Source organism: Pelodiscus sinensis, chromosome 12 (genome assembly GCF_052426305.1).
Source record: "Pelodiscus sinensis isolate ZL-2025 chromosome 12, ASM5242630v1, whole genome shotgun sequence".
In the NCBI taxonomy this organism is placed as follows: domain Eukaryota; kingdom Metazoa; phylum Chordata; order Testudines; family Trionychidae; genus Pelodiscus; species Pelodiscus sinensis.
This window is the reverse complement of record NC_143063.1, coordinates 17,696,117-17,723,991: the sequence shown is the minus strand read 5'-3', so window position 1 is coordinate 17,723,991 and position 27,875 is coordinate 17,696,117. Positions and strand designations below refer to the sequence as shown.

Sequence of the window (27,875 nt, the reverse complement as noted above, 5' to 3'; positions counted from 1 at the left end):
CTGTTTTACTGTTAAAATTGTTTTCTTGTTTAAGTGTGTAAATGTTTTTTGTAGTATACAATATTTGTAATAGTAATACTCAGTTGCTTTTATAAAAACAGATTTAGTAGAAAATATTTTAATTAAACTACGTAATTCTTGCTATGTAACTTTTATTTAAGTAAAAAATAAAAAATGAGTATAAGTTGAAAGACCTTCATTGAACCAAATGTTCTTAAAAAAAGCCAAAAGCAAACATTAAGGCGCCAAAAAATTGCTGTGTACCCCTATTAAAATGTGAATAAAGGGAAATTAACAACGCTAAAAAAGTAATGCAAGTACCTATCCATAAAAACTTATACAAGCACTTGTCAAACGGCAATTAATTACAGCATAGTGGTGCAAAACTTAATCTCAATAAAAAAAAATATAAAAAGGGGCTGCTTTGCCATAATTTTGGGGTTCCAACTTGCCAAAACCCTAAAGCATTGATTGGTTCAAACCAATAAAGCCCCACTCCTCCCTTGCATTCAGCCTAACTGGCCACTAGGGTAATGCAAGCAACAAACTGGTAACTATAACATCAACAAAAAGTGTGAGAGAATAAATGCATATGATGTTTACTCTGTAAGCTCAATAAACATGGCAAATTGCATTTTCCCTAAAAGAAGCATACAGGAATTTTTTAAGCATAACATATCCTCCTTTCTAATAAAATACATTTGGGACCTGTAAAAGAGCCCCACCCCATTTTTATCATTGACCTAATACCCGCTGCATTCAGATGTGGTAATCACTTTATTGCAGCTGGTGTGTGTGTGTGTGTTTATGTATAGCGAAGTATACAAGTAAGTTTTGCTTTTTGAGAAAAGAGAAAATAATAAAAACAGGGCCCAAGTCACCATAATTGTATTCAGTAAGTGGGATACACTATAAAAATGTATGAAAAGAACTGAACCATTATTAAAATTCCTGTTACATTAGTCCTTGTTAGTAAACACTTTTGTATTTTTACATGCAAAATATTTCCAATGAAAAAGAAAAGTTGAATGAAGCCAGCTTAGTTTATCAGTAGTTTGTGAATTAATGGAAAAATAAAATGAGTTTTGAAAAATTAAAAGGTTAAATATTAGGAAATAGCCATTTTAAATGTAAACTTGAAAACAGAAAAAATGAAAACTGGCTTTGTCTAATATTTTAACTAACAAAAAGATCAGAAAGTTGGAGTTAATGTAAGAAACAAGAGACGGTAAAAATTATTTATGTACAACAGATATTCAGTCACAACACAAGAATTAGTCAACCATATACCTCATTTGAAATTGGAAGTACTCAATCATGCAGCAGCAGAGATGAGGCTAATAAAGGAAAGCCAATAGTATACCCTATTTTTCTTCTACATAGTGAAGTTTCAAAACTGTATTTAGTTTAGTTGTAAACTTGAAAATACCATGTTTTGTTCTGAGTTATGAACATTTCAGAGTTATGAACAACCTCCATTTCCAAGCTGTCTATATATCTGAGATTCTACTGTATAGCATTTTCTCATATTTTAGATCTCTCTCATGAGGTAATCATGAAATGGCTGCTCTTTAAACCTTTCCATTTTTGCCTTATGCATGAAGTGACATCAGTACTTGCAATACAACACTACATTTTTGTGATGAATACTGCGAATTCTATAGTTGCATTACTTGTTTCTCGTAGGGCACATCTACACTGCACGCTTATTTCAGAATAAGCTATTTGGAAATTTGTATTTCAAAATAGCTTCTTTTGAAATAGCATGTCTACACAGCAAATGCCCATTGAAAAAGTGCTGAGCTATTTCGAAATAGAGCATCCACGCTTATTGGATGCTGAATCGCATTTAAGAGCACCCAGAAGCACTTCAGGCAGGGCATCAGGATGGCACTCACTTCCTGGCGCTTGAGCTTAAAGGGACCCCCTGTATAGACATGTCTCAGGCTCTCCTCCTTTGCATACCTCACTGAGGGAAAGCAAAGCCTTTCTTTCACTTGCTGTGGTTACCCTTGCGGACACCTCACCACTGTAGAAGCAGGTTGACATTGCCATCTGGAAGCTCACCATGCTGGACAGCTACCAATGTCGGGAACCAATTTAGTGTTGGGAGATCAACCGTTGGGGCCATGGTCATGCAGATACGGTGCTCTCATGCTATTGTCCCAGGAAGGGGATGAACTGAACAGCTGGAATGGGGTTCCCTAGATAAGGGAGGAGGCTGGTGGTGGGGGTGGTAGTACTGAGAGATTTTTCAGTCCCACCTTCACAAAGCCCTGACAGGGGATGTAGCAAGTTGGGGTTGCTCCTGGTGTGTGCGGGGAAAAATGGGGGGGGGGGGGGTTCAAGACCCTGGTAACTCTGTGATTCTCTGTCTGTCTCCTACTATAGGTGATGAGGGCCATCAAAACTATTCTGCTGTGCACTCATTAACTTGGGCGACATGGACCCCGTCATTGCTGACTTTGCCGCCATGGGTTTCCCCAACTGCGGTGGGGAAGGGGGCTACTGATGACACCCATATCCCCATCTGGGCTCCTGGTCACCATGCATCCAAACATATCAACTGCAAACATATCACCATACATCCAAACATATCAACTGCAAACATATCACCATACATCCAAACATATCAACTGCATACCAGCACCTTTTTCTCTGACTGCACCATCAGCGCTGGGGATATGGACATGCCGGTGTGTATTGTAGGGGACCCAGCCTACCCTCTGCTCTCCTGGCTCATGAAGCCCTACACCAGATACCTTGACCCCACCGAGGAACACTTTCACACCAGGATCAGCAAGGCCCGCATTGTGGTGGAGGGCACCTTTAGGCATCTCAAGGGGAGGTTCCATTGCCTCCTTACCTGGCTGGACCTCGGCGAGCAGGTGGTGGAGGTGAGTTGTATCCTTCACAATATTTGTGAAAACAAGGGGGAAATGTTCCTACCAGGGTGGAGGGCAGAAGCTGACCAAACTGGCAAGGTCTATAAGCAGCTGGGCACAGCTGCTATCCAGCAGGCCCATCAAGGAGCTGTGTGTATTCGGGAAGCCCTGAGGGGGAGTTTCTTACAAGGACCCCAATGACACTCTCCCCTGGGCCTCCCCACAAGGGGCCTGTGTACTGCCCCTCTTTGCCTTTACTCCCACAAACTTCCCTTCCCCTGCCCACCCTTTCCCCCCTCCTCCTCCTCTGCACAGACAATATAAACCACACTTTTTGTTAGGAAATAGACTGTTTTTATTACTGGGGTAAATGTAACTGGGGAGGGACTGAGGTAAGAATCTAGGAGGGGGTAGAAGGGAGGTGGGAGGGGGAAGAGAGGCTCAGGGCTGGGATTAGGAGTGGCACCTGATCAGGTGGTGCCACCACCTCATGTGTGGGGCCCTTGGTGGACATGGAGAAGCCAGGGGAAGAAGCTGGAAGGGCCAGAGCTGACACAGGAGCAGCCACCAGGTGGTTAATGACCATGTGAAAGGCTGTGCAGATGAACCAGCCCTGCTGCTGCAGCTCCCGCCAGATGTTACAACACAGCTGGAGATCCTCCTCCAGTCTCTGGTCCTGCTGGTCCATGGAGCACTGCTGGGCTCATAGGGCAGCGATATGTTCCCTCTGGAAGTCCTTGGGGGTTCTCTGGTGCTGGTGGCTCACGTGGGATCAGGACGACAGCACAGGAGGTGACGACCATCTCCTCTTGCAGCTGGTCCAGCTGTGGAAAATAAGGAGCAGGGCAGTCCTCCTGGGAGACACCATACATGAAGCCTCATCTTGGAGCCAAAAATCAAAAGGCCTCGGGTCAGACGAAGGCAAAGTGCTTTGAGCAAGGCCACCTGAGGCCTAGACAGTTGGCCTTTTCTGGCAGAGGCACAGATGTCAAAGGAGGAATTCTCACTACCCCCATGTCCTGGGTATGAGCAGGCATGGGAAGATGCCAACTAGATTGGAAGTCTGCAGGTGGGAGGGGTTCATGGGGCAGCTGGACTTCCCTCTGTGCAGTGCACATGCTGGGTCCAACAGTGGTGGCGTCCCATGGATAGAGGAGTTGTATCCCTGGCCACTGGAGGAGGGGGTGGCAGGGTGTGTGAGTGGCAGATGCACCTGCACCTCGCCATGCTGTCCCTGGGAGTGGATGCTACCCTAAGAATGAGAGAATGCCTATGTGCGGCACTCCTGAGTTCGTGTGTGTGTGTCTGCATGTCCCCAGCTTCCTTCTACTGGTGGCAAGGGGGTAAGGGAGGCCTCACCAGACACCCTGTGAGTCAGAGCACAAGGGTCCTCTGTTGCAGCTTCCTGGGATTGTATGCCTCAGATTGGTGCGTCACATGCACCCATGTGCACAGGATGCTGTGTGATCCCCAAGCCCAGAAGGCCGACTGAGTAGAGCACAGCTGTCCGTTGCCACCAGCCTCCTCCACCTGTGTGTTTCTGGGGATAGTAAGGGCACTCACCTGAGGGGCCTTCCCCGGCTTAGGATGATGCCTGGGAGACATTCTTGGAGGGGGATATTGGCTCCAGGGCAAGCGACTCCTGGCTAGCAGGCATCAAGCTGGTGCTGCCTTCGTTCGGCTCCTCCTCCTCCTCCTCCTCCTCACTGGCTCTGCCTCCCAGGAGGGCAATGGCAGGTGTTCTTCCGTCCTGAGTCCACAACAAGGTGTGTGTGGGGGGGAAGGAACTGATTGTGGTGGAGCTGTATGTAATAAGGGAAGGCCTGTGGTGCCACCTCAGAGAGAGCTGTGCTCCCTGGCCTTGATAAAGGCCAGCCTAAGTTCTTTAATTTTCATGCGCACCTGCTCCTGGGTGTGCATGTGGCCCTTAGTGGCCATCTGGCCATAGGCGTCCACATTCCTGTTTCTGGTGTGGAGATCCTGGATGTCTGCCTCCTATCTCCAGACCTCAATGATGTCCAGGATCTGTGCACCAGAACAGGAAGGCACATGCCTCTTCCTTCCCCCCGCTAGGGGCCTAGCTGTTCTGGATGGCTCGGTGGGAGCTATCAGGTTGCACAGGGTGGCAGAAAGAGCTGGTCTTATAGCCACTGTGTGGCTTAGGGCTGTCAGGGCCTGCTGTGTGCCACACACTATTTTTCCTGCGGCCGGAGCTTTAAGGGTTGCAGAGGAAGGGAAGCTATAGAGTTCTGATGAGTGTAGACACAGTGGCCATCAAGGCACCTGTGAGATTTTCTGGAAGCCTCTTATTTTGAAATAATTCCATCTGTCCTGTCTATACATGCTCAATTCAGAAATAGCTATTTCGGAATAGGTGTTATTCTTCATAGAATAAGGGTTACAAAAACTGGAATAAGATGCCTGTTATTTCAAAATTATTTCAAAATAACCGGCTTGCTGTGGAGACATTTGCAAAGTTATTTCAGAATATCATCCATTATTCTGGAACAACTCTGCTGTGTAGACATGTCTTTACAGAACTGCAAGCGCTTAAGGAGCAATGCTGTAATGTATAGTAGGGTATACATGTGTTCTATTCATTACTCTCCTGTGGTATCTTGCAGATATATTAGAAGGGCCCTATCAAATTCACAGTCCATTTTAGTCAATTTCATAGGCCTAGAATTTTAAAATTCATAAATGTATGATTTCAGCTACTTAAAATTGAAATTTCATGGTGTTGTAAGAGTAGGAATCCTGACCCAAAAAGAAGGTTTTGGGGGAGGGGGAGGTCACAAGATTATTTTGTGGGAGGGTTGCAGTACTGCCACACTTACTTCTGTGCCACTGCTGGCAGTGATGCTGCTTTCAGAGCAGGGCCACTGTAGAGCAGCAGCTGCAGGCTGGGAGCCCAGCTCTGAAGGTAGAACTGCCCTTTTCCCAGAAGTAAGGATGACATGGTATGGAATTGCCAACCTTACTGTGCTACTGCCTGTAGAACTGGGCCCTCTGTCAGTATCCACCACTCTCCCATCTGCCCAGCTCTTGGATTTTAATTCATTCAAAGCCTTTGGATTTTAATTCATTTGATGGTTTCACCTCACAGCTGTGGCACAAAGTTTTACTTAGAGATGGCGTATTTGGTGACAACCTCTGTGCCTTCGGATACAGCGTGCTTGGCTAACTTTCCAGGCAACAGTAGAGACAAGGCACCTGGAGCTCTAGGGAATTGATAGTGGACCTCTTGTTATATAAAGCCAAGCATAACACCTCCACAGCAATGTGCCTGAAGAGATCTCTCATGAAGGACTTCATAATACTCATGGACTTGGAAGAAATGCCTGTATCTAGATGCATTTGCTTCAGTACCTTGTAGAAATAAATCGAGTAAGACTCCTCGTGGCTCTTCTTGCATTTCTTATCCACCTTCCTTGCCCCATCCATGATCAGCTTTTTCCCACCCTTCTCCAGCACACGTGCAGACATGATAACTAACTTCCTTCTCTGCTGTGACTATGTAGAAGGATGATAGTGCTGCAATCCCCCTAAACTAACTTTTGACACTCCCCCCACCATGCAACTCTCTATGGGTCAGGGCCCCTATTCGCAAAATGCTAGTATGTCCTATTAAATCTGTATCACATAATGGTAGAAGGGAAAACAGAAATAAAGAGACAATGGATTTCATTAAGGCAGATTTTAGTAAACTCAGAGAGCTGGTAGGTAAGGTCCCATGGGAAGCAAGACTAAGAGGTAAAACAGCTGAAGAGAGTTGGCAGTTTTTTAAAAGAGACATTATTAAGGGCTCAAAAATAAATTATTCTGCTGCATAGTAAAGATAGAAAGTATGGCAAAAGACCACCATGGCTTAACCAGGAGATCTTGCATGATCTAAAAATAAAAAAGGAGTCACGTTAAAAGTGGAAACTAGGTCAAATTACAAAGGATGTATATAAGCAAACAATACTGGTATGCAGGGGCAAGACCAGAAAGGCAAAGGCACAAAATGAGCTCAATCTAGCTAGAGACAGAAAGGGTAACAAGAAGACATTCCACAAATATATTAGAAGCAAAAGGAAGACCAATGACGGGGTAGGCCCATTGCTCAGTGAAGAGGGAGAAACAATAATTGGACATTTGAAAATGGCAGACGTGCTTAATGACTTCTTTGTTTTGGTCTTCACCAAGAAGTTTGATGATGAAGGAATGCCTAACATAGGGTACATCTAAACTACATCCCTCTTTCGAAAGAGGGATGTAAATTAGACATATTGTAATTGCAAATGAAGCTGGGCTTTGAATTTCCTGTGCTTCATTTGCATAATTGCGTCACAGAGTTTTTTCGAAAAAAGCTATTTTGAAAGTGAAACGGCGATCTAGATGCAGTTCTTTCGAAAATAAAAGCCTTTTTCGAAAGCTCTTGTAAACCTCATTTTTTTAGTACAGGTTCTTTCGAAAAAGGCTTTTCTTTTTGAAAGAACGCCGTGATGCGATTATGCAATTGAAATGTGTGGGAAATTCAAATCCCGGCTTCATTTGCAATTTTGATATGTCTAATTTACATCCCTCTTTCGAAAGAGGGATGTAGTCTAGACATAGCCATAGTGAATGATAGTGGAAATGGGGTAAGTTTAGAAGATAAAATAAAAAAAGAACACTTTAAAAATTTCTAAGAAAAGTTAGATGTCTGCAAGTTATCAGTACCTGATGTAATGCATCCTAGAATACTTAAGAAGATGATAGAGGAGGTATCTGAGCCTATAGTTACCATCTCTGAAAAATTATAGAAGTCGGGAGAGATTCCAGAAGACTGGAAAATGGCAAATACAGTACCCATCTATTAAAAGGAAAATAAGAACAACCCAGGAAATCACAGACCAGTCTAACTTCTGTGCCAGGAAAGATAATGGAATAAGTAATTAAGGAATTCATCTCCAAACATCTGGAAGATAATAAGGTGATAAGTAACAGCCAGCATGGATTTGTAAAGAACAAATCATGTTAAACCAATTTGATAACTTTCTTTGATAGAATAACAAGTCTTGTAGATAAGGGAGAAGTGGAAGATGTGGTATACCTAGACCAGTGGTCCCCAACCTTTTTGTGGCCAATAGCACATTCATGTTTTCAGAAGAGTGTGGCGGGCGCCAACAATTTTTCAAGGCTTATTTTGTATTTGTACATTAAATAATACAAAAAACATAATATTTAATATATGAATCCATAAGATAAAAAAGGTAATTTTACATGTAAAAGGTATTAATTAAATTATTCGGCAATTACTCTTTCACCTTACCATGTGAATTTGCTATTTTCATATTAAATGTGAATTTATGTAAATTTGATAGAAACTTAATTTAGTTGGATAATTTTTATGTCAATTATACTGTAATTCATTTTTAAACAAAATTCTGCATTAGTAAAAGGGGGGATGTCCAAATGTTGTTCAGCAAAAAAAGCACCTTCCCCCCCAAAAAAAATCATGGCACCTTTAAATCTCACACTCCCCATCCCCACCATGTCTCTTCCCCTTGCTCCATTAGCTCCCCTGCTGGTGCCTGCTGCCCCCCAACCTCTCACCCTCTTCTGCTGTCCTGACTCCTGCCCTTCTCACTGCCCTCAGCCCTCCTGAGACCTGCCCCCCTCCACCAGCCCTTCTCTCCCCCCTGTGCCCACTCCTCCAGTACCCCACTCTGATCATGTGAGCTACCCCCTCTCCTAACACCTCCCTCTACACACCTGCCCTGCCTCTCTCCTCTGGTGCTGGTCCCTCTCCTGCAGGTGTCTGCCCTTGTGCTTCATCCCCAGAATCCCCTGGCATCTGCATGTTCCCTTACCCCTGCACCCTCCTGGTGCCTCTCCCTTCCCTCACTGTCTCTGCTCCCTTTGCCCTCTTTTTCCCTGATGCCTACCCCCTCACCACCCTCTGCCCCCATTTCCCTCATGCCCCTGTGCCCTCACACATGACTTGCTCCATCCCCACCTTCCTCATGCCTTCTTTCAAGCCTTCTCCCAGCACCTCCCCACTCTAGCCCCAACGCCCTTACCCTCTCCTCTCTTCTCCTCTCCTCTCCCAGCATCACCCTGTCCCCCCCTCCCACTGACACCTCCCCTCCTGCCCTTTTCCTCATTGTCTCCACTTGCCCCCCACCCTTGGCATTTGTATCTCCTTTACCCTGTCCCTTGGTGCCTTCCCCTTTCTTCTCCTGACCTGCCCCCCTCCCATCAGCACAAGCCCCTTTCTCTCCCACCTTTTCCACCTATTCTTCCCCTCCCCTCCCTTCTGCCTTCCAGTTTGCAGGGCTAGAGTCTGCTGCGATTGGGCCCCAGAAGTCCCTGCAGCCCGAGCTCTAGACCACATGCCGGAACTGGAGCTGGGCCGCTCGGTGTTCATAGCCCCGGCCCCTCACAACACGACCGCCACGCCAGGTGCGCTCACCGCTGTCCTGCCTCTAGCGAGGCTCTGCTCGCCCATACCCCACTCGGAACATCTCCTTCCTCCTCCTTCCCCGATCCTCAGCTGGCTGTTTTAAAAAATGGCGCTGCAATGCCACACCAACGTGGCACCACCCCCTCCGGTGCACCGCACGTGACTTCACCCCTGGAGCAGCCCTGGTTCCACCCAGGTTGATGGCACATGCTCGAGCCTCTCGCAGCCATGCCTGCTTTCCTTTCCCCCGGCCTGGTACCGTCCCCGGTCGGGGTCAGCTTGCCGGCCTCCTCATCGAAGTCCCTAGGCCCGGTGGGGTCTTCTGGTGGGGCCGTAAGTGCCAGCAGCACCCCAACCAGCTCTGGTGCAGGAGTGCGGAGCCCGGTGGCTCTGTCCCACCGGGCCAGTCTGCCCCTGCATTAGGATGTGCCTAATGCAGACTAGGCGGGCGCACATAAATGCCCCGGCGGACTTAGACTTTAGTAAGGCATTTGATACGGTCTCACATGACCTTCTTATCAATAAACTAGGTAAATACAACTTAGATGAGGCTACCATAAAATGGGTGCATAATCGGCTGGATAACCATTCTCAGAGAGTAGTTATTAATGGTTCACAGACATGCTGGAAGGGCATAACAAGTGGGGTTTCTCAAGGGTCTTTTTTGGAACTGGTTCTGTTGAATATCTTCATCAACGATTTAGATGATGGTATAGAGAGAGTATGCTTATTAAGTTTGCAGATGATACCAAGCTGGGAGGGGTCGCAATTGATCTGGAATATAGGGTCATAATTCAAAAAGATCTGGACAAACTGGATAAATGATCTAAGGTAAATAGGATGAAGTTTAATAAGGACAAATGTAAAGTATTCTACTTCGGAAGGAACAATAAGTGTCACACATACAGAATGGCAAGTGACTATCTAGGAAGTAGTACTGCAGAAAGGGATATAGGGATCATAGTGGACCAAAAGCTAAATATGAGTCAACAGTGTAACACTGTTGCAAAAAAAGCAAACATGATTCTGGGATGCAACAACAGGAGTGTTGTGAGCAAGACATGAGAAGTCATTCTTCCACACTACTCTGTGCTGATTAGGCCTCAATTAGAGTATTGTGTTCAGTTCTGGGCACCACATTTCAAGAAAGATGTGGAGAAATTGGAGAAGGTCCAGAGAAGAGCAACAAAAATGATAAAAAGGTCTAGAAAACATAAGCTATGAGGAAAAGCTGAAGGAATTGGGCTTGTTTAGTTCAGAAAAGAGAAAACTGAGAGGGGAAACATGATAGTGGTTTTCAGGTATCTGAAAGGGTGTCAGAAGGAAGAGGGAGAAAAAATGTTCTCTTTGGCCTCTGATGATAGGACAAGAAGAAATGGGCTTAAAGTGCAGCAAGGGAGGTTTACGTTGGACATTAGGAAAAACTTCCTAACTGTCAGGGTGGTTAAACACTGGGGCTATGTCTGCACTGCAGGATTTTCGCACAAGAAGTCTTTTGCGGAAGAGTTCTTCCGCAAAAACTTCTTGCACAAAAGCGTGTCCACACCTCAAAGCGCATCGCTTTTGCGCACGCAAGAGAGCATCCACACTGCATGGACGCTCTTGCGCAAGAAAGCTCTGATGGCCATTCGCAGAATGGCCATCAGAGCACCTGTGCTTTTTTTGGATAGGCTCTTTTTGCGCAAGAAACTTCTGCGAAGCATCCATACATGCCTTCTTGCGGAAGAGCTGTAGCGCAAAAAGGAGTTATGCCTCATAGGAGGAGGTATACCTACACCGCAAAAAACCCTCTATTCTGTCGATTGACTGTAGATTTTCTTGCGCAAAAATGCACTTGAGTTGTGGATGCTCCATGGGTTTTTGTGCAAAAACCTTGTAGTGTAGACATAGCTTGGAATAAACTGTCTAGGGAGGTTGTGGAATCTCCATCACTGGAGATATTTAAGAGCAGGTTAGATAAACATCTATCGGGGTGGTTTAGACAGTGCTTGGTCCTGCTGTGAGGGCAGGGGACTGGACTTGATGATCTCTTGAGGTTGCTTCCAGTTCTAGTATTCTATGATTCTATGATAAGGTAAAAAAAATACAAAATACAGGCATGGGGAAGTGGGGAGATCAGATTTCATGGTCAGGTACACATTTTCCATGGGTGTGAATCTGGTAGGGCCCTATATATTAGGCAGTAATTTTTGGGTTTTTAGGGTCACTCAACAAACTATACACCACAAAGTAGTTCTATCCTTTTTCTGGAACAGCTGCTTCAGACAGCTACTTTTTATAGTGTTTTGCTTCTTCAACTGCTGTTTTTATTTTTAACTTTGAAATCAACAGGCCACTATACAGACAAAGGGGGTCTGTGCTAGTGGATTCCAATGCTAGACTTTGCCTTCTAATTTCAGGAACTGAAAGAGCCTATGAAGAGGATATCTAGATTACTAATTTTAAAAACAATAAATGTTTAAATCCTAATAATTTCTGGCAGATTAGCTATATCTGACTGAACCAAAAATTGAATTAAAAATGTACCTTCTAATTTTCGGATGCGTGAAGCCCTAATGTCAAGAAGATGGACATACTGTTCCAGTTTTAACTCATAATCTTGCTGTAAACCCTCCATCTTCTGCGTCACTGCTTCAACTTCAGTCTGAAAGAATATAAATAAAAATAATTTAATATGATAATCTCTCATATGTGGGGGGGAAAGTGTCATTTCCTTTTTTGGCCTTGTTTAACAATGTAATATTGTTTACAGAAACATTCTAAAGTATAAGACTTACCTAGTGTTGCTTGGGTCCTTCACAGCAGGAGACTGGGAGTATGGAAGGTACAAGTGTTTGGGCTGGAGCTTGGGGATGTGGGGGGCTCAGGGCAGAAGTCTGGGGATATGGGGCATGTAGAAGCAAGGTTGAGGTGAGGAGGAGCTCAGGACAAAGGGCTGGGGATGGGTACAGGAGTCAGCACAAGGGGTAGAGTGCTCAGGGCAGGAGTTTGGGGCACCCACCAGCTTCTTCCCAAGGAGGACTGGACTGGCTCCAAGTAGGGGTGTGCCACCCAAGGCTGGCTTCTTCCCAGGTCCGGCCCTGAGGATGCGGTGGCATCCCACTGGCGCTGCTCCCTGGGGGCAGCGGGGGCTGCTTCTCACTGGAGAGGCCGGGTGGAGGGGGCTGTGCTATTGATCAGCAGCTGATTCACAGGCCTGGGGTGCTTGCAGGACCCTGTGGTCATTCAGGAGTATAACTGTCCCCCATGCTTGCTGTCGTACTTCATGAACTGTCCCTGCTATAACATCCTCTCTTTCAGTTTGATGAAAAACAATTGCATTCCATGCACATGCCATGGTCCTGACACAATCAAATCCTGACCTTGCTGCTTTAATTTATCATAAGAGGAAACTTCACTCCAAATTTGGTCATCCTAGCTCTTACTGTTTAGGAGGAGTTCTTGAACAAAGGGACACACAGAGAGATGGACACACAATCAGACAGACAGATGCACAATCACTTGCAAATATATAGGGGTACGTCTACACTACAGCGCTAATTCGAACTAACTTAGCTCGAATTAGTTAATTCGAACTAAGCTAATTCGAACTAACGCGTCTAGAACTAAAAACTAGTTCGAATTAGCGTTTTGCTAATTCGAACTAGCATGTCCACATTAAGTGGACCCTGAACCGGGCTTAAGGATGGCCGGAAGCAGTGCCGGCAGGGCATCACAGGAGGACTTAGAGCACGGAGACGCTGTCTCAGGCTAGCCGAGGGCTGCGCTTAAAGGGACCTGACCCCCACCCCAGACAGATAGTTCTCAGGGGTGCCCCGCTTGCAAACCAATCCTGGCTTGGAGCGCCCGGCGTGCCCACACTGGGCACATCACAGAACTCGGCCATCAGACCGGCTGCACTTGCCGCAGGCTGCCATCTGGGGAGAGGGGGCAATTGGGGGGCTGCAGGAGAGCTTCCACCCCCAGATGCCAGCAGAGCCAGCCCAGTCCTCCCCATCGGGGGCTCGTACCCCATTCCTCCCTCACCTCCTTCCACTTACCCTTCCCTAGCCCCTTTTCTTGATGTACAAAATAAAGGACAATTGTGTTCAAAAATGGAATCTGTCTTTATTGAACAAAACTGGGGGAGACTGGGAAAAGGAGGTGGGAGAGGGGAAGAGAGAGGGTGGGAGAGGGAAGGGCAACTAAAATGATCAGGGGTTGGGAACAGGTCCCATATGAAGAGAGGCTAAAGAGACTGGGACTTTTCAGCTTAGAAAAGAGGAGACGGAGGGGGGACAGGATAGAGGTCTCTAAAAGCAGGAGTTGGGTGGAGAGGGTGCATACAGAAAAGTTCTTCATTAGTTCCCATAAAGAAGGACTAGAGGACACCAAAGGAAAGGAATGGGTAGCAGGCTTCAAACTAGTAACAGAAAGTTATGTTTCACAAAGCAAAGAGTCAACCTGTGGAACTCCTTGCTGCAGGAGGCTGTGAAGGCTAGAACTAGAACAGAGTTTAAAGGGACGTGAGATCAAGTCATGGAGGTTGGGTCCATGGAGTGGTATTAGCCAGGGGGTAGGAGTGGTGTCCCTGACCAAGGTTTGTGGAAGGCTGGAGAGGGATGGCACAAGACAAATGGCTTGGTCACTGTCTTCGGTCCATCCCCGCCAGGGTCCCTAGGGTTGGCCGCTGTCGGCAGACAGGCTACTGGGCTAGATGGACCTTTGGTCTGACCCAGGACGGCCATTGTAAGCTCAGGGCTCAGGGTCCGGGGTCTCAGTGGACCCCCTTGATTTTCATGCACACCTGCTCCTGGGTGGCCAGGCTGGCAGCTCTCCTGCCCTAGACGGCCACTTTCCTGTGCCTAGTGCGGAGATCGTGGACGAGGTCCACGATCTCCGCACTAGCCCAGGCGGGTGCCCGCCTCTTGCGGTCCCGGGCAAGCTCCCGGGAGCCGCCAGCCTGGTCCCAGGAAGAGGGGGAGGGCTGGGGGGCATCGGGTGGCTGACTCTAGCCGTGCCAGGTGCAGGGTCTGCTGGCTGCGTGCTGGTAGGCTTGCACCTGGCACAGGCACCGTAGCCAGCCCGTGCCCCTTTAAAGGGTCCGGGGCCGGGAGGGGGGCAATAGAGTTTCCCTAGTGTTGGCCAGAGTGGCCACCAGGGAAAGCTGGGGAGGGCTAGCCTCCCACTAGTTCAAATTAAGGGGCTAAACACCCCTTAATTCGAACTAGCTAGTTCGAACTAGGCTTAATCCTCGTAAAATGAGGTTTTCCTAGTTCGAACTAAGCGCTCCACTAGTTCGAATTAAGTTCGAAGTAGCGGAGCGCTAGTGTAGCGCCTATGAAAGTTAGTTCGAACTAACGTCCGTTAGTTCGAACTAACTCTGAAGTGTAGACATACCCTAGTAGATTACATACAATGACATATTTCAATTGATGAATATAAATTAATTTTGGGATAAGTAGGATAGCTCTGGAGACTAATAATGGACCCAACACAGATCCAAAAGAAAAAAAATAACAGAATTCCACTTGTTATTACCTACAGTCCACAGCTTAAACCCCTCCAACCCATTATCCACTATATACAACCTATCTTGGAAAATGATCCCTCACTCTCAGAGGCCTTGGGGAAAAAGGCCTGTTCTCGCTTACAGACAACCCCCCCACCTGAAACAAATTCTCTCCGGTAACCATGCTACACAGCTACATCATAAACATCCAGGAACCAAGCCCTGCAATCAGCCCCGATGCCAACTCTGCCCACATATCTATACAAGCAAATTCATTATTGGAGACAACCACTTAAGCCACCAAATCAGAGGTTCATTCAACTGCACATCCAGGAATGTAATCTTATGCGACCAAATGCCAGCAATACCCTACTGCAGTATATACTGGACAAACTGGACAGTCCCTATAGGAAAGAATTAATGGACACAAATCAGATATCCACAAAGGGAACATACAAAAACCTGTTGGGGAACACTTCAATCTACCTGGGCATTCATTAACAGATCTTTAAGTGGCTGTTTTGTTACAGACCAATTCCACAAGCCAAATACACAGGGAAGGACTGGAACTACAATTCATTCACAAGTTTGATACTCATGCTAGTGGATTAAACAAAGATACTGATGGTTGGGACATTATCAACCTACCAAACAATGAAGGTGCAAATGATTCTTTGTCTGTATTGTATCTGGTGTTAGTACTCTTCTTCTCTATTGCCTACTAATGGTTCTTATCTGCCTCTTGATTACCTAGTCTTTAGGTGCTTATAGATTATTTATTTTTCCTGTTAAATTACAACTTGGCTTTCTCCTTGATATTTTTATACCCACTACCTCTTCTTGTCCCCTCCCCCCTGTTCCATTTTACCCCTTCTCCCCCCACCTCTATTTATTTTAGTTCTGGACATCCAACACTCTGGTCACCTGAAGAAGTGGGCTGTGCCCACAAAAGCTCATGATATCACCTACATGTTTTGTTAGTCTTTAAAGTGCTACCAGACTATTTGTTGTTTTTTAAGTTTATCCTGTACAGACCAACTGGGCTACCCCCCGAAGCAACGCAGTATATGTTAGGTGAATTAATAGCAAGATTTTTTTTTAAGAAAATCATTATTATTCCAAGCATCTGCACTAATAATCATCATCTCTCTTCATACTTAGGAGAGCAGAGACTGTGATACTGTATTGACACTGGACTAGCAAATACTGACTTTGAAAGTGCACTCATTCGAAGGCTTCTAGATCATTTTTACTCAGCTCAGATTGTTTGAGGCAGAGTTGTTACATCTTTTCTATAAATTAGGTTACAGAGTATTCACCATTTCTTTGGTACATGCCATGGAGTTATATGATGGCTAATAAAAAAATGCATTTAAATTCAAGATCTGAATCCGTGTTTTGAGACTGTGAAGCGAGCTATTCTAACTCCAACAGAAATAAATGCAGGCCTTGTCTACGCCATGGGGCAATGCACCTTATGGGGGTTGATTTCAAAAGTGTAAATGTGTTGCATATTAAATAGTGTAAATCCTGATGGTGGGCTCTATAGGTTCCCTAATGTGCTTTAACATTGCTCTATGTAGATAAGCCTCATTTTGTCATAATAAAAATTAGCCATTTTTCATGTTTAATGGTGCTACTCTTTTGTTTTCCAAGTTTTTCTGGGTTTGGAATGATATCCATTATGTGATGCACAAGCACAAGAGCTGCAGTTCTACAGCAGAGATGAGCGTGTGAGGGGAAGAGTTAACACAAGAGCTGACTGACCCAGAAGCTTTGTTTTGCCTATATACTTCAAATCAGAATTCATATGTGGCTGTAAATAGGCTTGTATTCAAGGAATGAGCTAGCAGAGGAAGCTTACAATCATGTGACTCCTGTGGTCTAACCAAACATTGCAGATACAATCAGGCTACTCTTTCCTGGTCTATGGAAGGTAGATTTCCTTCATTCTCACCCCTCTGAATTTCACTCTTATGGCCCAATATTTATCACAATGGGGAATTTCTCCTCGAGCTCAAATATATGAACACTTAGCTCTTTATTCTGAAAACGTCCTGAATTCACAAGCCTCACCATTAATTGAAATTTCTTCATAGGGGAAAAAAGTTAAGGTGCTGGATAATATTAGCATTTTGTTACAGGTTATTTTCCAATGCGAGCAGTTTTGTACCTGATAATCTTTGTTAATTTTATGCTGCACAATTAACATATTCCGTGTCTTTTCAAGTTCTTGCACTGTTTCTGCATGTCTTGTTTGAAGCTCTCTCATGGTGTGTTCCAAATCTTTATGGATGTCATCTTCTACTTTCTCTAAAAAGGTAAGGTCCCCATTCTTCTGCTGTTTGCGAACCTTCAACAAAAATAATATTTATTATACCACTGAAGTACAATGTGGTGTTTTCTTGCATTGTTTAATTTACTGTGAACAAGACATTATGACTCAGGATATTCAGTCTTATTCTGACAACAAAATAAATATTATAGAACCAATCCTGCAAATTTCCAAGTGCCCCCTGCCAGATCATGAGAGAAGAGATAGTTCAGCACCTCTTAGGACTGTGAACTACTCTATATTTTCACTGTCTATCTGGAAACAACTACATCACACAAGATACTTAGAAGAAATAAAATCTCTATTCAACTAAACTTAATACCATTTCTACATAATTACTTTAGGTATCTTTAAATGATAATGACTTGGCAGCAAGAAATGAATGATGATATGTTTTTTCTAAAAGTATGTAAATATCTGGGTAATCATATATATAGTAGCCCAGTGTCGGTAACGCTGACGTACACGGCCACACCCCCTGGCCGTGTACGTCAGTGCCCCTCCCCCTTTCCCCTTTGGCACTCTGCGCCGCTCAGCTGGGCCCCCGCGGGGGAGCAAGCGGAAGCAGGCGGCTGTTTGGGGTCCGCACTCCCCATCCTGGACTGGACATACAAAGCCCATTAAAACTCATGGATGCTCGGCACCTCTGAAAATCAAGAGAACTTTCATAAGTGTATACTTTCTTTGTAGTAAAAGAAATCCAATGGATGTCCATGGATGTCATGATTTTATGATAAGAATAATCTCTATATAATCTCCTAACGTCTTAAACTCTTAAACTCTTATATTACCTCAGCCACTAACACTAGGATTTTCAGTACTGGTGGGATACTAATGCATTTTCTATACCATTTTTGTAAAAAATTTTTTTAAAAAAAGTGAACCTTTTTGTTTGGGGATCTTTTGATTTAAAAAATGGTATGTCTTTAAAAGTCCAGGATGGATAACATACAATATAAAAAACGTGAATCTTTTAAAAGAAAAAGCATCAATAAAAAGTATTCTCCTGAACACAGGAAACAATCTTTTCCATCCATTTCTTCTCTTTCACTTGATTGTGATCTTGTTGTAAACAACAGACTTACAAACTATGTGCAAGAGAAAATGCATTTTTCTAGTTTTTATAAATAAGCAGGAAAAGGTGTTCAGGCCTGGACAGTATCTTTTTATCATGCTTTTAGAGTTTATCATTTTAGAGTATACTTCCACTGCCTTCAACATTAGTAAGCAAAAAGTTATTTTTGATCATCACTGTAATAGGGTAAAGTGATAAATAAAAAAAGAGCAACTCTTTTCACAAAGAAAAAAGGTAAAGTTTTAAAAGCAAGTGTTTGCCGATCTGGTCTAATCCACTTTTGATGTTACAATGAAATATGTACATAACCTACATAAATTTCATGCTGCCATCTTTTCCCCTCTCCTTTCTTGAACATATGTACAAGTACGAATAAGAAGCATTAGCTATTAAAATCTTCATTTCTGAATGAAGATTAAGGCAGTGTAGAGCTGTGTTTCTCAACCTTTTTTTATAAAGTACCCCTTTTTCAAAAAAAAAAAAAAAAAATTATAAGTATCCCCTTTAAAAAAAAAAATTGTAAGTACCCCCAGCACCTACAGTTTTCAGACACACAATTTTTTTCCCTACTATTGCAACACATCTGTTTAAACAATTTAATCATAGCTGGGTGGGTGATGAAATTTTTGGGTGTAAAAAGTACAAAAATAATAAAGACTAACAACATGGTTTATTAGATGATGAGCTGTCGTGGGCCAGACCCACTTCCTCAGATCAAATAATGGAAGAAAATATTTGATCTGAGGAAGTGGGTCTGGCCCACAAAAGCTCATCATCTAATAAACCATCTTGTTAGTCTTTAAAGTGCTACATAGTCCTGTATTTTGTTTCAGCTACACCAGACTAACATGGCTACATCTCTATCACAAAAATAATAAAGCACTGTAAAACTTAAAATTGAAAGTTGGACAAAACTTAATTTCTGTTGCGTTGATGTACCTCCCAGACTTCTCTCGAGTACCCCTAAGGGTACTCGTACCACTGTCTGAGAAACACTAGTGTAGAGAATATACAAAAGTCAGAGTCAAAAAGTAGTGCGGGACAGATCAAAACACAATCAAAAGGTAAATTTTACCTTTACAAGCATGAGGGCTTCACTGAGTTCTGCCATTTCAATATCACTCTCCTGAAACAGAAATAGTCAATAAAAGGGTGTTATCAGATGTGAATGAATAATAGAGAGATACATTCAGAATAACATGGTGCCGTCTCACTAAACATGACACTTTGCCTGATATCATGAATAAATAAAATCCATCATACTTCTGCATTCTTTTGGTTTTGCTTTTAAGAGTACTTGCACTATGCATAAAACATAAAAAGCTTTTTATGGTCATTTTCTAAATAGAAAAAAAATTACCTTAGTGAAAAACTTCATGCGATTGTTTAGTTCATCTAGCTGTTGCTTGTGTTCTAGATAACGCAACTGCAGCTCTTTGTTCTCTTGGGTTAGCTTCTCATTTTGGTCTTATTAAAACAAAAAACAGCCAACATACTTCATTTAATCCAATCTAATTGAAAGAGTTGTGATACTAATTTTCAAATCTACATCTATATAATAAATGCATTTTTAAATATTTTCCACTATTCCCTATAAGTACTAAGTCATATTAATCCAATCTAATTGAAAGAGTTGTGATACTAATTTTCAAATCTACATCTATATAATAAATGCATTTTTAAATATTTTCCACTATTCCCTATAAGTACTAAGTCATATTGTCTTAGCTACTCTTCAGAAGGGAGGTTGAACATTGGTTTTCTTGACCTGGTATTGGGAATTCATATAAGGAGGGTAGTACTTCCTGCCACTGAAGCTCAACTCAATGCATTTAAAAAAAATCTATATTTAAAAAAAGCAACTTGAAATATAGGGAAACTTTGAGCACCATCACACTTAGTATTTTCAACCATTTTTGAGTAATAACTTGAGTCAACCATTAACTCATCTACCATGGGGTTTATGCACCAATGGCAGTGGCAGGAAGGCATACAGTGAGTGGGTGGGCTCCCTAATGGAAGTATGAATGCATTTGCAAACCTGCCTGGGCTGTAGTTCTAAAGGAGCAGAATACCGAGTCCTTCCTGTTGGTCCTGGTGACAAACAGGTCGATCTAGGGAAATCCCCATTTCAGGAAAATCATGCTCAGGATATCTGGGTGGATTAACCATTTGTTTGTGAAGAAGTGCTTGCTCAGTTTATCTGCCAGCTCAGGTATAACAAACAGTTCAGCTCCTACTGTATAGAAGCCTGGACCAGGGAACCCCTTTCTGGTGAGATGAGATAGAGAATCTTTTCAATTTTGATGAATGAGTTATTAGTAGAATGCTTATTATTTAAAATGATGTTTTAAAAATCTCTCTTTCTGAGCTCTTAACCATAGAGCATTCAGGTTGTAAGTAAAGAACCTCTAGGCTGGGATGGAGAAGACAACTGTAGACATATGAGATCAGGTCTTGATTTAATAGTAGAGTCAATAGAGCCATGGCACAGAGACTCTGCAGAGTACAAAGCCAATGTTGGTGAGGTCATGCCAACGCTATAAGCATCACTCAAGCATGGTCCTGCTTGATTTTTTTAACATTCTAGGAAGGAGAGAGTTGAAGGATACACATACATGAAGATGTCTTTCCAGTGCATCAGGGAACTGACCACCAGAAGCCCTAGACTATGTGCAGATAAATTCTCTGTACCATGAAATCTTGAAAACTTGACTTGAGGTCTTCAGTAGCTCAGCCAAATATTAGGGGTGTATTACAGGAGTGAGGTTGCTCTGGCTGCAGAATCAGAAGCATCCAGTGCTGCTTGCAAAGAGGTCCTGGCCACCCTCCTCCATGAGTCTTGTGGAAGCTTCTCCTTAAACTTGTCCATTACATATTAAAATCATAGCAAACTAGCACTGAAACCCCTCTCACCATAGAACAGGGTTTTTGGGGACCTTTGTCTTTGGTGTTGGTCTTGTCTGGATTTAACAGTCCCTCTCAGTGACCACCATCATAATGAGGTACGTTGGAGGATGAAAAATAAATATTTGCAGCCTTTGGCTGGTATGAAGAACTTTTTTTCTACACTTAGCCATAGGGAGGATGAAAGCTGGATTTTGTCACAGAGATGGTTTGGGCTGCATAATAGTTTCAAGGAGGGAAAGGGCTATTCTTGATGGACAAACTGTGACTAGGATGTCCAGGATGCCCTCAGAAGACTCCTCCATTTCCTCTGCTTTAGAAACTAAATTGGATGCCATCTGCTTTATTAAGTCCTGGTAGGCCTTAAAGTCACTGTGGCTTGGAGACACCTCCTTCACTATCAGTGCCTTATGATGAAGAGGTGGTGTGTGGTACCAGAATAATCTCTGCCCTGCCCTCTCCAGGAGAGGCCTGCTCCTGTTGCTTAGTGTAGGGTTTGTACTGGGCACTTCCCCATGGTAAGTACTGAAGATGGGTTCTGGGGTTTTATGGTGTGATGCCCATTGTGGAAGCAGGAAAGGGAAAAAGGAGATTTGCATTCAACCATCTTAGGCCTGTTAAAAGTGGAGCAAAAAGACAGGCTAACCCTAACCTAACCACGCGATAGTTGTAAGGGATGCGGTCTCTGCCTAGACACGGTCTCTGCCTTGCTTTAGAAGATAAGGATGGAATGCTGATTTAAGCAGGAACCTTGAGAAAGGTAGCATCTAGAAACAAAGAAATAACTGTTAGCCGTTGATTCATGTAACAGGAAAATATATATATTTGCCTTTTAACTGCTTGTATTTTGAAGATTTGCCTAAGGAAGGGAGACTCCCTGTCTGACTGAAATCTTCCCTTGCAATTGCTCGAATAAACTGCCTCTGACTTGTTACTTACAAACTCAGAATGAGGACTTGTTTTCTTCCACACCATGTACTAGACTCCCAGAGGCATTTGTGCTTTGAGCTGGAGCCGTGTCCATTGGAGATTCGCATAGGCCCCAGAATGGCCACTGCAACTGTGTTAGTCCCCATGGTCCAATTGTCCAAGTCCCCTGAGTGTTCCAGCTGCAAAAGACTGATGTAGCGAATGGTGTGGATGATCCTGAAAACCTGAATGGTGGAAAATGACAGACTCCATCTCTGATTCCAAAGAGGAAAGGGAGAAGGAATGCAGAGATCATGGAAGTGTCGAGCCATCCAGTTTCAGTGAGCAGTGCCATGGAGAGGCCATAGGAGAGGCACCCAAAGGGGGCTTTCCTCTTGAGATTGGTCTCAATGCCATTGTGACAATAATAGAGATGCCCCCATCATCCTACGGTGCTGGGGGTGCCGAGTCCTGGTCCCTTGGTGACAACAGTACCCAGGTCTCAACATATGCTTCTGAGATGGACAGCATTGTGAAGCATTCAGAGTGCTGCCTGGGGGAAGATGGTGGCACATCCTTAGATGGGGTATGCAGTGCTGGCACAACTGCTGATAGTATCTACTAAGTTCATGCCAGAAAGGGAGAGTGGTCTGATAAGTGTCTTGCAGGATCTCATGCCTTTTTGTCCATTTCCTCTTGGTGCGAGGAATTGCTCTTTTCTTGCCCTCTGTCGAGGAGGAAGAGAGACGAGGGCCTGTATCACTGTGTGCTATACCCTAACACAGATGTGCTTGATGCAGAGTCCGATCTCAGCTCTGAAGCCAGTCACAATGAAACCTTCATCATGAGGATTTTCAGTCTTGTTGTTTTGTCTTTTTTGCTTACAGAGCATGAAGCAGATTTGGCAGCGATCCTTCCAGTATGCCTCTCGAAAGCACGTGAGACAACTAAAGTATGGGTTGCTTGTTCACATCAGCTTGCCACAAGCAGATCGAAGCTTGAACTGCAAGGTCTCCAGAATGGAGATGTGCCCCCAAACTACATTAAGACTACTAAAAGTAATAACTAATTCCAATACCTATAACTATTAACTATATACAAAAAACAAGCTATGAAAAGTACTAGAGAATCTTTCCGAAGCAAGGAGAGAAGTTCCAATTGTTGTTGTGAATGATAAGAAGGGACTGGGGAATTCAGGCTTGGCAGGGCCCCTTATGCCAGTACCATGAGTGTGCAACACCAGAAGCCATGAGAGCTAGCCCAAAGGATACCATGAGGGGGAAAATTTCTAGCAACTATGCATGAATTGTACACACACATGCAATGGAATGGACATGGACAAGCACTCAAAAATGAACAGATCAGTACAAACAGATGTGAGAGTGGCAGGAAACAATACCTAGGGACTTGGTCTTCATATTTGCTTGAGAAATGCCATTCATGTCTATTGCATTGTACAAATAATCAAAAGTAGCAAAACATATAAAGTTGTAGGTGAACCTTAATGGCAAGAATGCTTACTCATAGGTGGTATGGCTAACTGAATATGATCCTAAAGTGAAACAGATTATTCTAGCACCCGCATAATGAAAAGCATGACAATTTATATAATTTACATAATAACCAGTTGCCCAAATGGCAAATTTTAATTTATTCTAAGTAATTAAAAAAATAGTCAGTGTTTATATTCTCTGAGCACAACTATAGTTCAAATGCAGCATGGCATAAAGTTATTTAAAATGGATATAGCTTCCCCATTCAGCACATATTGAAGCACGTGCCTAACTTTGCATGTGATTAAAAGTTAGTCATGTGTTTTAGTATTTTGATCAATTAAGATCTTGAAGCATGTCCCATAATAGGAACTGAACTTTTCTATAATATACACAACTGAACTAGAATCAGAAATGCAGAAGAATCTTGCACATGCAACACACTGAAAAAAAGACTGATATTTTATAAATATACCTCTTTCTACTTTCATTCTGTCAAGGATTTCATTTTTGTCTGCTAAGTCAGACTTTAAGGCAGTTTCAAGTTGAGCAATTTGTAATTTCAGTTGCTGTTCCTTTAACTTCCATTGCTGTTCATGGCTCACACTGAAGGCACTGCAATAAAACATATGGCATGTGAAGAACTTTTAAAAATCAACTTCAAGAAAACAAGAAAGAAAAAAGCTTTTAGTGCACAGAGACTACTGTCATCATGTTTTAGGAATTAAGTAAACATATGCTGGTCTGCTGCTGTTAAAACCAAGGCGCCTTTCTCAGCCTGTGGTTACAAAACATGAAAGACTTTGTGGGATGAGCAAAGGAACTGGCCTTAATTTAGAACTCCAAAATCAAAAAAGTTGGCAGTGTACAGCATTTGTGGGACTGGAAAAGGAATTCAGATGCATATTCCAGGGGAATCCACAAAGCCAAACCTCAGCAATAGACAGCTAACAAAACCATTCTTTCCAAATACAAAACTTCTCAATGTAGAGATGTGTGATTACCTACCTGATCTCTTAACATCTCTGTGAAGCACAGAGATCCTAAAACCCTGTTGCGTGTTCAAAGAAATATTGATTATCAAGTGACAACAGCTCTCATGATCTTGATACTGATTAAGAGGCACTTACACAAAGTAGTGATCCTACTTAAAAAAAAAAAAAGTTTAAGGGATGAGAATAACTATGCCCTAATAGGTCTGTAAGTCTCCAAGGTGCCACAGGATTCCTTTTTTTCCCCCCAGATACAGACTAACACCAGTTACTCCTCTGAATATTTTTGTCTTTACACAGTATTTGGTTCTAAACCAAAAACTTGTATGCAATAGGGATAGCAGGGACACAGAATCAGAATTTCTGAAACCATCACAAAAGTAATGATTCAGTTTGAAGCAAAAGTAAACATACGAAATGATTCACAATTAAGCTAGACTATATAATGTATTTTTGTGTAGTTTACAAAGTTAATGCTACTTTGTGCTGTTCAGATCATTATTTAAAAATGCACTCAGTGGCTAACAAATATTCTCCTGGATTTCAGCCAATCATATACCTGCTTATTCACTAAAGTGTAAACTGCAAAAAATATTCTGCATTTTTGTGAAAAATCTGAAACTGTACATTAATTTAAATAATGCATGAGTCAGCTCCTTAAGAACCCAATCTGAAGAAGCTGATTCCAACTGGAATACACACTTTTTTCATGGTTATCTGCAAGAAAACCCACAAAGAATCCCCCCCCCCCCAACTCTCTCAGCTCCACAGACTTTCTACACCTAAATATAAATGGAAATTAGCTGTCTCAATAGATTGGCTGTGACAGAGTAAAAGTGAATTTACATCTAATGAATTAGGATTTGCATAAGGAATTGAATTATTGTAACATGAAATCATAACCCTACCTTTTTAGCTGACTAAAATAACTCCAAGACACTAGAGAAAATCTCATGTTTTCACTGAATGCAACAAATGAAAAGTTAAATGTTCACCATTTGTTCAATTTCAATGCTTGCTATTAACATCTTCTATAAAGAAAAGAATTTGAGAGGCAGTGTAGCCTAGTAATTCAGTGTTTCGCAACAGCCCTTGGATCAGCACTAGTCCACAGCAGCCTCTTTTCAGGTCCCTGAGATTTTCACATTTAGGAGAGCAGCAAGCCAGTTCCTGGTACCAAAAAGGTTGAGAAACACTGGGCTAGTGGACACTCAGAAGCCTGAGTTCTATTTTGGTTTTGACGCTAATGTGCTTTGTGATGCTGAACAAATTACTTCTACCTGTCCCTGCCTGTGATTCTGTTCCTAGTCTGTGTGGCCTATTCAGATAGGAAACACTTCGGAATAGGGACTGTCTGATTCTGTGTTTGCAGACTTTCACAATGGAGTACTGATTTTGGTTTGGAACTAAGTGCTGTGGAATACGAATAAGTAATAATGTGTATTTCTCCCTCCATTACTAGTGTTTTGGAGACATTTCCTTCAATTCCTGCTACCAGCAATTTGGGGATACATATAGACTTAAATTATTCAAGTTTTGACTGTATGACTAATGTGAAGAAGGGATTACTTTGACAAATTATAACTGATTAAATCTTAACCAAAAGCAGTTGTATGTCCTTAATCTTAAATCATTCTTTAAAAAGAAAAAAGGAGAAATTTTAAATTCTCATGAGTATGCTGCTATCTACATTTACAATTATATACATTATCGCAATGGATTATTAACTGCTACATAACACAACACATGTACATATTATTTCGTTTATCAAAAATGCTATGCTACAGTGCCCTTCATACAGTAAAAAGATCATTAGAAGTTCTGCCAGTAATATCAGATTTGGATTATTTAAATTAAGAAGTTTACAAACCAGTTGTCACGGGGCAGGCGCTCACCCCTCATGGTGCCTCCTGCTGGTTGTTTTGGGAATTAGCTCTTCAATCCTGGAACATCCCCTTTCAGCTGATATCATGCCTGCCCGTACCATCCCAAGGTAAGTGCCCCTGCACTCTAGAGTTCTCCTCTTCCAGGGAATCCCCAATCCCCTATACTCACCTTGCCTCAGTGACCTACTGCCAACCATCATCTAAACCTTACCTCAGGGACAAACTGCAGTCTGAAATGGCCACTCATCACTGGCAAGAGGTTGTGAACTTGTTGCCTTTTCCTATCACTGGCTGTTTCCCTACAATCTTAACATACACAGGCCTTGCCTCAGGCCCTGCCATCTGGTAGTGAGGTCAGGCCAGAGCTCCCCAGCTCTGCCTGTCTCTTCCCAGCACTGCTCTGTCTCAGGAAGCCCCCCCAGCTTTCCTGACAGCCAGGTCTCTCCTGTAGGGTTGCCAGATGATTTAACCACAAATACCAAACACCCCCCCACCCCAAAAGGGGAAAAATTCTGTTTGGAGGAGGGGGAGGAGGAGGGAGAGACCAAAGTTGCTGAGGAAAGAAAAAAAAAAAGAAAAAAAAAAGGACTCCGACAGTTATTAAGCATTAAACAAAACAAAAAACAAAACAAAACAAAACAGCATGGCCCCTTTAAGTGCATGCAGAGTCAGAATAGGGATAGGAAGGGGGAGAGGTTGAGCATTAAGACCCAGGGAAGTCATTGCTTCCCCTTCCTTCAGGTCTGTAGGCTTTTTGCCAGTGGCCATGTTGATCGAGCCAGAAAGCACCTTCCCTGTGGAACCAGGTAAGTGGGGGGGCTGAGGCCCAGGGGCTGGGTCCTGTTGCCAAGTGTGTCGTAGGGTTGCCAGGTGTCCGGTATTTCCAGCTCCTGGCAGGGAAAAAAACCAGAAAATACCGGACATTTCAGGTGTCCAGTATTTTCTGATTTTTTTTTTAAACCAGACAGGAGGCAAAAATACCTGACTGTCTGGGTCAATACCGGACACCTGGCAACCCTACCCTCCTGCTCCCTAGATAGAGCAAGAGTTTGTCTTCCTCCTTCCCTCCAGGAGCCCTTATTTATTCAGCCCCAGCTGGGCCCTAATTGTCTGTGTCTGTCTCAGCCATGGGTTCCACTCTCTCAACCCTCTCCCAGGGCTGGGTTTTGTCCTTAAAGGGCCAGACACTCCGTCACACCAGTCCTTTCCAATGTTAATGTGCATAAATTAGTATGAATCCAGTTCATTACTCTCTTTCCCTCTAAATTTAGGGTTACATTCCATTTTAATTCATGTGGACTTTCTTTTGAAATTACAATATTCCACCACATTTGGAGTCATCTGGGTAACTATAAATGATCAATCATATATGAAACTCTAAGACATTAAGGTCATCGCAAAGAAACTAAATGAATCCTTTGCATCAGTCTTCATGGCAAAGGGTTTTAGGGAGATTACTAAACATGAGCCAT

General features: G+C 43.2%; 1 protein-coding gene and 1 pseudogene across 1 annotated transcript in view; both read right to left on the bottom strand.

Annotated features, from left to right (window-relative positions):
• RPGRIP1L (RPGRIP1 like) overlaps window positions 1–27,875 on the bottom strand; it is a 171,246-nt gene that overhangs the window by 91,585 nt on the left and 51,786 nt on the right. Inside the window, exons 10-14 of the mRNA XM_075940279.2 lie at window positions 24,001–24,140; window positions 19,577–19,683; window positions 19,292–19,342; window positions 16,980–17,159; window positions 11,842–11,959 (exon numbers count right to left, since the gene is read on the bottom strand). Of these exons, the coding sequence (XP_075796394.2) occupies window positions 11,842–11,959; window positions 16,980–17,159; window positions 19,292–19,342; window positions 19,577–19,683; window positions 24,001–24,140 (596 nt within the window). The remainder of the gene's footprint in view (window positions 1–11,841; window positions 11,960–16,979; window positions 17,160–19,291; window positions 19,343–19,576; window positions 19,684–24,000; window positions 24,141–27,875) is intronic.
• LOC149523722 (histone H2B 7-like) lies at window positions 4,643–9,080 on the bottom strand (annotated as a pseudogene).